General features: G+C 52.7%; 1 protein-coding gene across 4 annotated transcripts in view; it reads left to right on the plus strand.

Annotated features, from left to right (window-relative positions):
* LOC138452925 (carnitine O-palmitoyltransferase 1, liver isoform-like) overlaps positions 1–14,579 on the plus strand; it is a 1,293,714-nt gene that overhangs the window by 1,005,226 nt on the left and 273,909 nt on the right. For all 4 annotated transcript variants that reach the window (XM_069605291.1, XM_069605282.1, XM_069605298.1 and 1 more), the window contains exon 15: positions 2,894–3,028. In XM_069605291.1, coding sequence (XP_069461392.1) covers positions 2,894–3,028 — 135 coding nt within the window. The remainder of the gene's footprint in view (positions 1–2,893; positions 3,029–14,579) is intronic.

Here is a 14,579-nt window from a genome sequence, read left to right on the forward strand (position 1 = left end):
CCCCTGTGGTGACGGTTGTTGTAGAAGGCTTGCATACCTGCCCCCCCTGTTCCCTTAGATGTGCTGCACTGGAACTGTCTTCAATTCTTCATCCAGAGTTGAGAAAAGGCTAATATCCTGCCACAGACATCGTCTTGTAGCCGCTGTGAGCTGGAGCGACTTGTAACTGTAGGGGTTAAACCTACAAGCGACCTGGACTGGACTGGCAAAGTTTGGCCCGTACTGTGTCGAGAGCTGGTGAGTATTTGCATCACTTAGCGGTGGCCCCATGACGCAGCCATTGTTCTTTACTCACGAGAATCCCTGAAAAGATCCTAACCTTAGCTAGGATAGCCTGCGCTCCCTACCCATTCCCGAAACACTCTCTACCTGCAAGGGTAGACCCTCCTCAAATAGGACACGGATCATCACCTCAAGCCCCTTCCTGAACTGCTACAGCTCCCTGAAGGGGACCTGCTTTCATGCACAACCATGTGTTGTTAACGCACTGCTGTACTTTTAAGCACAAAGCTCCTCACTTCGTAGAGCTCGACTGCAGAAGTTAGGGTTCGACTCTGAAGAACTGCCTAATGCGATATTTGTGTTAACTTACCTCTTCTGTTACAGGTTGTGGCTGTTCTACTCCTTATCAGCACTAGGCGAAACACATTTGTATACATTTTAAATAGTTTAAGGCATGTGTGGTAACTGTTTATTATTACTGTGGTTTGCTTGTGTTTAATTAAAAGGCCTCTAATATATGTATTTTTGATATACACTTGTCTAAGAGTATTCTGTGGAATTTTACTGTGTTTGCTCATTGTGGGCTTCCAATCACTCTCACCCCTCCGGAGACTTGGGCTTGACCGCCTGCCAAGCTACCGTAGATTGGTCTAGTTTGTCCAGAAGGTTCCCCTGTTCACTAAACTAGGGTGGTCTCCTAAACTTCTGCCCACCAGGTCAGAGTTTAGAAATCCATCTTAGCAAAACCCTATTATTTCTTCAGATTAGATCTGTAGATGGTTTTACATCCATTACCAGAGAGCGGTCAACATCTCCCTTAAAGTCAGGTTTACTCAAAATGGTAGAGAGTCTTCTGGTTTCCCTGGTCTAATGTGCAGTCTCGGATATATAAATAGTAGTTCACGTCTTTGTTCAAATTTAGCCAAAGGAATGTTGCTCCCAGGCCACTATGTGGCTTTTCGTGTCTGATATATTGCCCTGCTTGCTACTTGACTCCCCCTACCAGCAAACACTCTTTCCTTGCCTTAGTTTACATGTCAGGAATTAATATGGTCATCTGACTGGGACAGTAGAGAATATGCATTGGCGCACTCCTACTAGCAACATTTCTTCTCTTGCTTCGGGATTACCCACCATCCACAGAAAGTCCACCTGGGCTATGATATACTGGTCAATAGTGGGAGATCTTCCAGTCTTTCTCCCAATGTGGTCTTCCCCAGAGTCTAGGAATAGCCCTCGTCAGGCTTGTTTACCAAACCAGTCCTTTCTGTGGTCTGGCCTATCTTCTCTGGCCTCTTTGCTCCACTCTCGGCAGTCTGGTCGGTAGCGTAGCCACTGACCTTCTACAAGATCCTTACCTCTCTATATGTGATTGGTTATTCCCCTTTTACAATCGTACTTCGACCTGTGTTTTCTGTAATCACTTGTGGCTACTTATTAGTCTCCTCTTGATGATGATTGCTGGCTCCTCTTGATGATGATTGCTGTTGCTGGCACATTGGAGGCCGAAAAGCGCTAAAAGATTTTGCCGCCATTTTGAAGTCCAGTAGATAAGGTTTCAGGAGCCTGACTGTCTCTAGTGTCTGCAGGAATGCTGAAGACTGTTTTTGGAACACTGTAATTGGAATACTGTAAGTGGGTATCTTCCCTTCTTGAGTAAGTATGAGCTGCATTCTGGCTTGTAAGCAAAGTCTCGAAAATCTGTGACCACAGTACTAGAACTCCTTTGCCCCAATGATGGAAGCCCTCTGTCATTGATTCCTTTTTTTCTCATGTGGATAGATCATTAAAGGGTTGTGCAGGTGGGTGGGGATGAATGGTGCTGTATGAATGGGGACCCCAGTGTGTCAGATGGAATGACAGACTTGCTACTCTTAACCCGTGCCTGTACTTTATAGCCTAAGGAGCACTTATCCCTTTTAATAGGAGGCATGATGACTTAGAACACATGAATGAGGGTATGGGAATCTCCTGTATGCCCCCTCAAGGTAGCCCTAAATCCTGTGATTGTTCCTCCATGTTCCTCAGAGCCCCCTTTGAGTCCAAAAGTAGGGCTTTGTCACAAATAAGAATGAGTGAAATGTGCTCGCCACTAGTTTTTGTTTTTGTATTCTTTTAGTATCGCCCCCTTCGATCCCCTCAACTCATGCCTGGCTATATTAAAGTCTCCATTAATAAGTGGAAAAAAATAGGGCTCAAGGGAGCTGTCGGAGATAGAAGGGGAGGGCGCATGAGTGGACAGGACCTCCTATCAAAATTCTTAGCTTGGGATTCTAAGCTCTTTTTTCTAGAGCCATGGCACTTACTCCAGTACCACTAAGAATAATCTGATTATTCTGCCTATTGCTATGGTTTTAGTTTTGACCATTTGGTGTCAAATTCTGAAAAATTTGCCTTGTGTGTAAGGTTTACTTTTAAGTTCTGTTTTGTTACTGATTTATATTGTTACTGTCTGCCCTATGCTTCTTATTCATACTTTTTGTGTCTGCCATTTCTAATTCTGGCTCCTGTTAGTCACAACAGCTTCTTAATTGCACTGTTTCTCACGCTTACACTTCTATCCTTTCTTACATTGATGTACTGTGCTGTTGTGTTTCAGAATACAGTGACTTTTTCTGGCTTTTATGTCACAGACTGACGAGTAACACCACTTCTCATTGTACTCCTTCAGGACAAAGAAAAGTTCTGCCTCACATATGAAGCCTCAATGACCCGGCTGTTCCGAGAGGGGAGAACTGAAACTGTACGTTCCTGCACTGTTGAAACCTCCAGGTTTGTCATGGCTATGATGGACCCCTCTCAGACGGTGAGTCACAAGTGTTGGGACTATCCCAGTATGGGAGAGTGTCAGTAAAATATTCATAGGGACAGAGAGAAGTTAGTTACTACTTATCTGAAGATCAGAGGCAGGACTACTGATCAATCTAGGAGAGAAAGAGACCAAGCAGGTCCTGCATTTTAAAGGATAAGTATGTTCCAGTCAATATTAGCCTGCTTGTTCAAAAAACATTTGACCTTTTACTTTTGACAGAATTTTTTTGATCCTTTTCTTTGGTCAAATTTTATTAAATATGTGTATGCGGTGTGGTAAGGGAATAGAGGGGTTTGTCCTCTGCATTTCTGACACAATAACAACCCAAATAAAAAGTCAAATGTGAAAAGGTCAAATATTTTCGACAAAGTAGACCTAAACCTCCCAGTCACACACCTATGAATCATTTATTTATATGATACACATCTCACCCATTTTCATACGTGTATATTTCCTCCCATTTACGTTTTACCACTAATGTCAGATTATGTGGTAATCGGAAGAACAATAGCGCACCTCTATGCCAGTGTGCTCCCTTTCCATCTGCTGCAGAGCACTCTGAGGCTGTGGATAGTGATATGCAGCACTTTACTAAAACCCAAAATGGGTAAGTGAAGGGTACCTTTGGCTTTAAAAAGTACAGAAACAAGTGAGCAGAAAATATACCATGCCATGTTCTGATTGGTGAACTCAGAAAACCTTTCCCAGTCATTAAATGCATTGTCACACCCTACCTATCAGCTATCTAGCTACAAACAGGATTAAGTTGAAGCACTTGAGAAGTACATGCAGTTTTCAGCTACTGAGGTGGGGCAGAGCCCTGCCTTGGGAGGTGTAGAGACACGTGTTTTTGGAATGGTTGGACAGGGGACTTTTCCCAGGAGAATCAGGCAGGAAATACATTCACCTGAGAGGATTATCTTTTGGCTTTATCACAGTCTGCGGACTGCAGGCTAACCTATCTTACTGTTAGGGAGATTTTCAATAAATCATCTGTGGAGGGCTTTGGAAAACTAGCCTTTAGTGCATGGGTGCGGTTCCCTTGAGATGATCTTGAATCTTAGAATAGATCAAAGCCACAGGAGCCGCTGAACCCCACAGCGCCCCACCCCCTACCTCCCCTGGGTATCTCAACAACAGCTAGCTTAAACCTCAGCTGAAGTCAGAACACTCAGTGGGTGAAAGGAGAAGTGATTAAAATAAAATAAAGTGCACATACTCTTACCTGCCTGGGTGAATATCTCAAGGAAGGAAAAGAAAGACAGAAGACAAGGTAAACAGTGTACTTATTTTGGACATCCCAATCTTCTAGTTTCTTTGTTTCTTGAACTCCTCTCCGAAGTGCCTGGAGGACTTGAATGAAGATGCTCCTTCCTGAAGGTTCTAAGGAATTCTACAAATGAGTTGGAAATTGATCTTTTAGTTGGCTGTATACCCTTTTTGGATCAGATGGATTTCTAGGAAAGGTCTTAAATGGCAGACAGTTCAAAATGACTTCTTAGGTTGTCCAGGTTTTGTAATACATTCTTACTATAAACAATATATATACAATCTATGGAAATGTTCCACTAATCTGACTTTTCCTAACTAAGTCTAATAACAAATTTTTAAAAACGAAATTGTCTTCAACTCCTTTTGTTTAGTTTATTTACTTAGCTGTCCCCGGCCATGCGTTGCTGTGGCTCAGTCTGGTTAAATGGAAAAGAAAGAAAAGAGAAAGCACACGTTTCTAATACGTTTAATTTTACAATGCTTGTGGGTAATTTTTAATGGCTCTGGCGGTTCTCCAAGTTGAGGCAGTTTAATTTTCCCGGGGGCGCAACACATTCCTTTAATTTCTCCATTAAATTTCAGATCCTTGCAATAAGGACACACTTCAGTCATGGTGCCGATGAGAACATGCTGACTCAAACTATAATCATCAGCTGGGTTGTACCGGAATGCAAGGCAATTGTAATCGCGTGATTGCTGAGCACAGAGTCGTGTTTGACGCTGATTTGCTGTTTCTCGTTGATGTCTTTTAGCCACTCTCAATCTGTCGCGTTCATTCTGTTGAGAACTAAGCAGATCAGAAGCTGCAGAAGGCGATCGCCATGCTCGCAACCGTGCATCCTAAAGTCTGGCTGCACGTCGCTCTGCTGCTTCCTTGGCATGTATTTGAGTCATTCTAAATCGGAAACATTGAAATGGAATCGTAAAATAGCGTGTGTTGCTTTTACATCCAACAGATGGCGCTGTTTTGCAGTAAAATGTTCAGTATAGCGTGTGTTGCTTTTACGTCCAACAATGGCGCTGTTTTTCAGAAAAAGCATGTTTTACCTGTCACGTGTGACATCTATGTATAGTAGGTATATAAAAACACACACCTCTTCGAATACAACGTTGTGTCAAAATTTCAAAGCAATCAGTGAAGAACTTTCGGAGATTTAAGATTTTGAACAAACTAACATTTACATTTTTATTTATATAGATATAGCGCACCTAACCCTGAGGTATCTGGGCGCTTACACTTGAACAAAAGTTACATACATGGTTACAGACACAAAAAACAAAATAGGCGCAGATGACACAGGTTACATATCCGGTCAGCTGGCAAGAAACAATTTGACAGTAGGTACCAGGCAAGCAAAACGAGGTAAACAGCTCATACAAAAGCCAGAAGTGAGCGTGAGTCTGGTTATGATGCCAGGCAGCGACTCGATGTAGAAAACATCGGATCATAGGAAGTCAGCAAAGTCATTGCAGATAATAAGACCTGGAGGTGGTTCAGCAGAATGACAGGCCGATTCATGGAATAATTAGCGCGGCGCAAGTGACCAAAAACGTGCGAATCGCAGTGGAATAGCGAAAATCACAGTGCAAGTGCGAAAATCGCACGAAAAGCAGCGCACATCGATTCATGGAAGGCCGTGCGCGAGAAAACCTTCGGATGTGCGATAAAGTGCGCGGCGCACGTTGGCGCACAGGCCATCTAACTGCGTGTGCCAGGTCACAGCGAAAATCGCACAGGCCAGAGCGAAAATCGCACATAGCGCGGCGCACGCAACAAAAGTAGGCGGAAAACGGAGCGTAACACTCGGAATGGGGAACAACTTGCCAAAACGTGGGCGTCACGGTGGAAGTACAGGGCACAAGTGCGCGGAACGCCCACACGCTCGCCTACAACACGTATTCATGGAATAGAATAGGGCAAAAAAGCGCACGCTCAAACCAGCGCACAGGCACAAACACGACCGCCACAAGAAAGCAGGCGGTAGCGTCTCTGCGCCTGGAAGAAATGTGCGCCAAAAGGTGCGCCAACAAATAGCACCTATATACTGCCATGATGAATGTCCTATACTGTGGCCCTCCAGGACAAATGACGTGCAAAGGGGTACCCACAAACACGGACACCCGCTGACAAAAAATACGTGTGCGTGTATACCGGGGTGCGCGGGAAGCCTCACACGCGATTTGGCCGGGTACGTGGATTTCAGGGGTGCGTGGGAATTCCCACACGCGATTTGGCCGGGTACGTGGATTTCAGGGGTGCGCGGGAAGTTCCACACGCGATTTGGCCGGGTACGTGGATTTCAGGGGTGCGCGGGAAGTTCCACACGCGATTTGGCCGGGTACGTGGATTTCAGGGGTGCGCGGGAAGTTCCACACGCGATTTGTCAGGGTACGTGAATTCCAGGGGTTTGCGGGAAGTTCCACACGCGATTTGTCAGGGTACGCGGATTACAGGGGTGCGCGGGAAGTTCCACACGCGATTTGGCCGTGTACGTGGATTACAGGGGTGCGCGGGAAGTTCCACACGCGATTTGGCTGGGCACGTGTATGACAGGGGTACGCGGGAAAATCTACACGCGATTTGGCTGTGTGCTCCCAGGTATTCCCTGTACACCCTCCACGGCCCCTGCAGGCAGCACACACCACAGGGGACTACCCTGCACACTTGCTCATGTCATCCAGCACCCCCACCCCCCAGCCACCAGGGACAGCCTCCACCAGGCCCCCACTCATGTCTCCCACCACCTCCACCCCCCAGCAGTGCAGGGGCAGCCTCCACCAGGCCCCCACCCATGTCCCCTATCACCACCACCCCCCAGCAGTGCAGGGGCACCCTCCACCAGGCCCCCACCCATGTCCCCTATCACCACCCCCCCCCAGCAGTGCAGGGGCAGCCTCCACCAGGCCCCCACCCATGTCTCCCACCACCTCCACCCCCCAGCCACCAGGGGCACCCTCCACCAGGCCCCCACTCATGTCTCCCACCACCCCCACCCCCCAGCAGTGCAGGGGCACCCTCCACCAGGCCCCCACACATGTCTCCCACCACCCCCAGCCACCAGGGGCAGCCTCCACCAGGCCCCCACTCATGTCTCCCACCACCCCCAGCCACCAGGGGCAGCCTCCACCAGGCCCCCACTCATGTCTCCCACCCCCCAGCCACCAGGGGCACCCTCCACCAGGCCCCCACTCATGTCCCCTATCACCACCCCCCAGCCACCATGGGCACCCTCCACCAGGCACCCCACTCATGTCTCCCACCACCCCCACCCCCCAGTCACCAGGGGCAGCCTCCACCAGGCCCCCACTCATGTCTCCCACCACCCCCCAGCAGTTCAGGGCAACCTCCACCAGGCCCCCACTCATGTCTCCCACCACCCCCACCCCCCAGCAGTGCAGGGGCACCCTCCACCAGGCCCCACTCATGTCCCCTATCACCACCCCCCTCAGCCACCATGGGCACCCTCCACCAGGCCCCCACTCATGTCTCCCACCACCTCCACCCCCCAGCAGTGCAGGGGCAGCCTCCACCAGGCCCCCACCCATGTCCCCTATCACCACCACCCCCCAGCAGTGCAGGGGCACCCTCCACCAGGCCCCCACCCATGTCCCCTATCACCACCCCCCCCAGCAGTGTAGGGGCAGCCTCCACCAGGCCCCCACCCATGTCTCCCACCACCTCCACCCCCCAGCCACCAGGGGCACCCTCCACCAGGCCCCCACACATGTCTCCCACCACCCCCAGCCACCAGGGGCAGCCTCCACTAAGGCCCCCACTCATGTCTCCCACCACCCCCCAGCCACCAGGGGCAGCCTTCACCAGGCCCCCACCCATGTCTCCCACCCCCCAGCCACCAGGGGCACCCTCCACCAGGCCCCCACTCATGTCCCCTATCACCACCACCCCCCCCCCAGCCACCATGGGCACCCTCCACCAGGCCCCCACTCATGTCTCCCACTTCCCCCACCCCCCAGCAGTGCAGGGGCACCCTCCACTAGGCCCCCACTCATGTCTCCCACCACCCCCACCCCCCAGCAGTGCAGGGGCACCCTCCACCAGGCCCCCACTCATGTCTCCCACCACCCCCCAGCAGTGCAGGGGCACCCTCCACCAGGCCCCCACTCATGTCTCCCACCACCCCCACCCCCCAGGGGCACCCTCCACCAGGCCCCCACTCATGTCCCCTATCACCACCCCCCCCAGCCACCAATGGCACCCTCCACCAGGCCCCCACTCATGTCTCCCACCACCCCCACCCCCCAGCAGTGCAGGGGCAGCCTCCACCAGGCCCCACCCATGTCCCCTATCACCACCCACCCCAGCAGTGCAGGGGCAGCCTCCACCAGGCCCCCACTCATGTCTCCCACCACCCCCACCCCCCAGCCAGCAGGGGCAGCCTCCACCAGGCCACCACTCATGTCTCCCACCACCCCCACCCCCCAGCATCCAGGGGCAGCCTCCACCAGGCCCCCACTCATGTCTCCCACCCACCCCCACCCCCCAGCCACCATGGGCACCCTCCACCAGGCCTCCAACCATGTCTCCCACCCACCCCCACCCACCAGCCACCATGGGCAGCCCCCACCAGGCCCCCACTCATGTCTCCCACCACCCCCACCCCCCAGCCACCATGGGCAGCCCCCACCAGGCCCCCACTCATGTCTCCCACCCCCCCACCCCCCAGCATCCAGGGGCAGCCTCCACCAGGCCCCCACTCATGTCTCCCACCCACCCCCACCCACCAGCCACCATGGGCAGCCTCCAGCAGGTCCTCGCAATCCCCAATCATGTGCGTCATGGTCAGCCTCCACAGCCAAAAAGCCCAACCAAGTAACCCATTCATCCACATGGAAAAGGAAATTACATGTTACACCCCCAATGTTCATAAAGCTAATGAACCCATGTCCGTCACACACAATGGTTGCAATTGAATGGGAAAACACCCAACATGACATGCATGAAAGCAATGAGATGATACCACACAGTGAAGTATGAAAACAAAATTGTATTAAAAAAAATAAGAATGCAAATGAAATGAAACAAACTACAATGGGAATGAAAAAAAGATAAGCTGCATGTCCGTGTAAAAAAATAAAAACACAAAATCCTAATCCAAAAAAATGTAGTCCAAAGTCAAATGAAAAATAATATCAATCCAATGAAGAACTATGTACCAAACATCCAAGGGCCCATGAGCCCAACTGAACAAAGGAAACCTACAAAAAACCCTAACTAAAATGCAACTATATACAAAAAGTGGAGCAGTGTCCGTCGACTCCAAATCATAAGAACAAACAAAGGAAACCTAAAACTAAAGAACTATATACAAAGGCGGCTGGCAAGTCCAGCGGCTCACTCCGTGGTGTTCCGGGCCAGGGCATCATCGAACTCCTGTTCGATGTCCCGGAGGTGGTCCTGTTCCATGGCCCTGAGGGTCCGCAGGGACGACGCCGTGTCCTCCTCCAACCCCCTGCGGATTGCCTCGAGGCACTCGGCCCGCCTCAGGGCCCTCCGCATGGAGTTCTCCGCCCTGACCATTGTGAGCCGCGCCTCTTCCGCCCGCCGCCGCTCCGCACCTATGTCGTGGCCCAACCGCTGCCACACGAAAGACACTCTCTGTCCTGGGTCCTCCTGCCCTCCGGCCGATGCCTGCCCCTCCGATGTCGAAGGCCCCGAGCCTTCATGGCTCCCACCATGTTGCTGCTGCTGCTCTGCCTCTGCCCGTGCACTGCCTCCTGCTGCCTGCACATCCTCCGCCGGCTGGAGTGCAGTTGTTGATGTGGCCACCCCTGCTGGACGTCCGACTCCCGACTGTGGCAGGGATGCCTCCTCCACCAGCCTGGCCGCACCGTCAGAGGCAGCTCCACAGGGCACCCAGGTGACTGATGGGTGGGAAGATGGCACAGAGGACGACTGGCGCGTAGGGGGTCCAGTTGAGGAGGGCGTCGGAGCAAGCCCCATCAGACGGAGGAATCCGGCCTGGGTGACCTGTCCCAGCAGGCTGACGTGGTCAACGAGCCATTCGAGATGACGTGCAGTCTCTCCATGAAAAGACTGCAGGTCACCTCGCGTGGCCCGTTGACGCAACGCCACACCAGCCAGGACAGGCTCAACCCGGACCTGGATAGCCACGTCCGCAGGCAGAGGAAGGCCAGTTGACGTCAGCCCATCCCCTGCCTGAAAACTGGTCTGGACGTAGGCATCCCTGCTGGTGCAAGATGATGCAGGGGCAGGATCGGGGACAGGATTGTACACAGGCACCTCCCCGGCGGCCTGTGCTGCCTCCTGTCCCTGGTCCTGCACTGCACCACTAGCACCAGTGGGATCCCCACCTCCAGACCCCGTCTCTGGTGCATGCACGGCCTCCTCCTCCACCAAACCCCCCACCAACCTGGATGACTCCATGCCATCTTCCCCTGTTGGGCCCTGTGGGGTCCCAGCTGCCCTTTCTGCTGCCGAGGAGTCCAACTCCAACCTCTGCCTCTTGGACCTCCCCCCGGCAGCTGCGGCCTGGGACGCGGCACCGGACTCCTCACTCCCCGACGAGATGACAACACGGGAGGGGAGCCGGGCCTTGCGTCTCCGGCTGGCGGTGGGATCCCCGCCGCTGTGCTCCACAGCACCTTCTCCGCCCTCTTCATCAGTTGACGCTGTAGACAGGGAGAAACAAAACACAGGCATCAGGGCACTGTACAATGGACACATACACACATGACAGTTGCACATGAGTGGCATTGGCAAACCTCAGACATGTCATCACAATCCCCAACACACATGTCATTACAATTCGCACACATGAGCCATACCACAGCCATATCGCAACTGCCACCACCATCCCTACACATACAACTGCATGAGCAGCCAAAGGGGAGCCAGACATCACATGCAACACAGGAAGTGCACCACACATGTACACACACCACCACACTTGCATGCATGTGTACACCTCTGCCAAGTGTCGCAGTGTTCAGACGGGCATCCATGTCACATCTGCCAATCAGGCTTCCACATACCGCTGTCACATGCATCCATGTTGCATCACTGTTGCACCCTTGTCAAATACACACACATGGACATGTACACAGTGCTCATACATGCAGCCGAAAACAACATACATGCGTGACATCACGGACATGTCTACTTACATACACTTTCATCCAAACGTGTGCACACACAACTGCATTTGGCATGCAAGCCTACACACACAAGCACCATCCATGTCTCACACATTACAGCCCTCGCATGTGTCAGCCCCACGGCCCTGTACACCCCCACCCATACTCGACCCCATACAAACAGATGTGTAACCTGCACACTACCGAATAATCACCACACGCACTGCTCACAGACAGGATGCATGTACACTCACCGCTTGACTCCAGACGGGTCTGCTTCTCTAGGACCTGGACGTGGAGCGCTGGGGATATGCGTTCCAGGACCCTCATCTGTTCTTAAGACAAGTGGCCCCGGCGCCCCTTGGCATCCGCTGCCTTCAAGAGGCGCCGGGCCTTGTTCAGGGTCCTGGCCCTGAAGTCCTCCCAGCGCTTCCTGACATGTTGTAAGTCCCGGACTGCCACCCCCTCCGCGTTGATGGCAGTCACGATGTCAGTCCAGATCCGAGTCCGTCCTTCCTTGTCGACGCGGGAACTTTCAAAGAGGGCATCATACTGCCCCAGGACTTGCTCCACCAGGACACCAACTTCAGTGGCACTGAAGCTGGTGCCCCTCTGCCTCTCTGGCCGTGGGTTGTCAGTGGTCACAGATGGTGTTTGCCCCGACATGACAACCACAGAGGCAGGAGTGGGTGGGCAACTGGGTCCTGGGGCTGGGCTGTGGAGCGATGGAATCCCAGTCGGGAGTCTTCAGTTCCAGCAGGGGTGGTCACAGCAACAGCACCCCTGGCTGATGTGCAGGCAGCAAATGGCAGTGCACGTGGGCAGCAGGCAGTCAGGCAGCAGCAGATGGCAGGTGGGAGCGTGCTCGGGGCTCTGGGGGGCAGTAGTTCGGCCTTCTGGGCAGGAGCGTGGTCTTCCGTGTGCTTACGCGTGGCCAGCTTGATACGGAGTGATTTGGCATGTGAAAATCCTGCACGTCAGCGTGAAAATCGAGGAAAGGCCCTTAGCGCGTAAGCGCGCATACGCGATTCTATTGGACCAAAGGCCCTCAGCACGTACGCGATTCTATTGGACTAAAGGCCCTCGGCGGGTAAGCGCGTCTCTGACGTGACCCGCACGGGTGTTTCCCACACAGCACGTGATGACAGAGCACACGTGGAAAGACTGCACGTCAGAGTGTCATCGCGTGTAATTGGACAAAAGTGCGCGTACACGCGATTGGCCTATGTACGTGTATATCAGGGGTGCGCGGGCACTTACACACGCAAGTACGTCAGCGCACCTGTATCCCGGGGTGCGCGGGAATTTCCACACGCTATTGGACTGGGTACTGGATTTCAGGGGTGCGCGGGTCACACGCTCGCCTACAACACGCGCAACGCATAAATTTGCGCGCTAACAAAATAACAAGCTCAGACCCAGGATGAACATACCGTTCCTAGCAGCAGTGGGCGTGGGCTACCAAAGGAGGAGGAGGAGGAGGATAGTCAGGGCCAGAATATTCACACCCAGAACCAGCCTTTTCGGGATGCCTGATGACCAGGTGTATGGGAGGTACAGGTTTCCACCACACATAATACTGGACCTGGTGAGTGAGTGGGAGGATGACCTCACATCACCCACCCTGTGCTCCCAAGCACTCAGCCCCCTGGAGAAGGTCCTCAATGCACTGCACTTCTTAGCCACTGGATCATTTCAGCGGACAAGTGCCATAGTGTGTGGGGTATCACAGGCCACCCAGTCACGCTGCCTACACCAGGTCTTGAACATCATCACTGCACGCCCATCAGTCCGCAGGCACATATACCTGCCCAGAACACCTGCAGAAAGGCATGCTGCCGCCCTGGATTTTTACGGTGTGGCACGATTCCCCAAAGTGCTAGGTGCCATCGACTGCACCCATGTGGCTCTACGTCCCCCCAGGGCATCAGAGCACATCTATAGGAACCGCAAGCACTGGCATTCCATCAACGTGCAGGTAGTATGTAATGCCAAGGGAATCATCACCTCAGTATATGCAAACTATCCCGGGTCCACCCACGACAGCTTCATTTACCGAATGTCCACCCTAAGCCGGGACCTAGAAGCTGGGCGACATGGCGATACATGGCTGCTTGGTGAGTATGAATGCCACTGCACATGCATGCATGTCAGATACTGAGCAAGGTCACAACCCCACCAATGATACCAATCACCACCTCCACAGGGGACAGTGCCTACCCTCTCAGCCCCCACATGATGACGCCAATTCGGAACCCCACCACGCCACCCCAGGTAAGATATAACACAGCCCACATTACAACCCGGGGCATAGTGGAGCGCACATTCGGAGTGCTAAAGTCACGCTTTCGCTCCCTTGACCGTTCTGGCGGGCAGCTGTTGTACGCTCCCCCAGTAGTGTGCAGGATCATAGTGGCAGCATGTGTCCTGCACAGCGTTGCAACACGCCGGGGCCTGGCCGTGGACATGGTGGTGGCCCCACATCCCCAACCACATGCACAGCCGCTGCGCATGGGAGGGGAAAGGGCACGGGGGGAGGCAGCCCGTACACAGCTAGTGGCTAATTACTTCACATAGTAATCACACCCCTGTGGAGTGCACACTGCCCTGGCACATTCCATCTGACAATCAATGATGACTCAACCTGACACTGATCCTGAATGTCTGGAGAATCAACTGTGAAAACCATATCAGCCTGAGATTGTTCACCTGGAAGTGTTACAATGTGTGCATCCCTACCCACACAGACACCACCAATGCAGTTTTGTGAAGAAACACATCCAAGCAGCTAAAATGAATACCCACTTGCAAAATGCAACAAGAGGACAGTGCCATGTCAGCCAACCCATCCCCAGCACCGCCACACCACACACCGTGCCATGTCATGCCATTTGGAGGTAAACAAAGTAATCCCCACAACATGAGACTAGTGTCACAATGTACAGTGTCCCTAATTTAAACTTGCAACACCTGAAATGCTCACAGTAATGCAGGACCAACAACAAACTTGAGCAGGTACTACCATTAACATGACATCACAAATGTAATAAATTAGTAGTCTCACCACCTGGAAATGCCTGCACTCCCACCACTGCCAACTGTGCAGTGTTGGCGCCATGTAGAGTAGTAGGTGCACTGCTGCCAACATGGACCCCAT

The sequence above is a fragment of the Ambystoma mexicanum genome, chromosome 1p (assembly GCF_040938575.1).
Source record: "Ambystoma mexicanum isolate Mex_15411 chromosome 1p, UKY_AmexF1_1, whole genome shotgun sequence".
Taxonomy (NCBI): Eukaryota; Metazoa; Chordata; class Amphibia; order Caudata; family Ambystomatidae; genus Ambystoma; species Ambystoma mexicanum.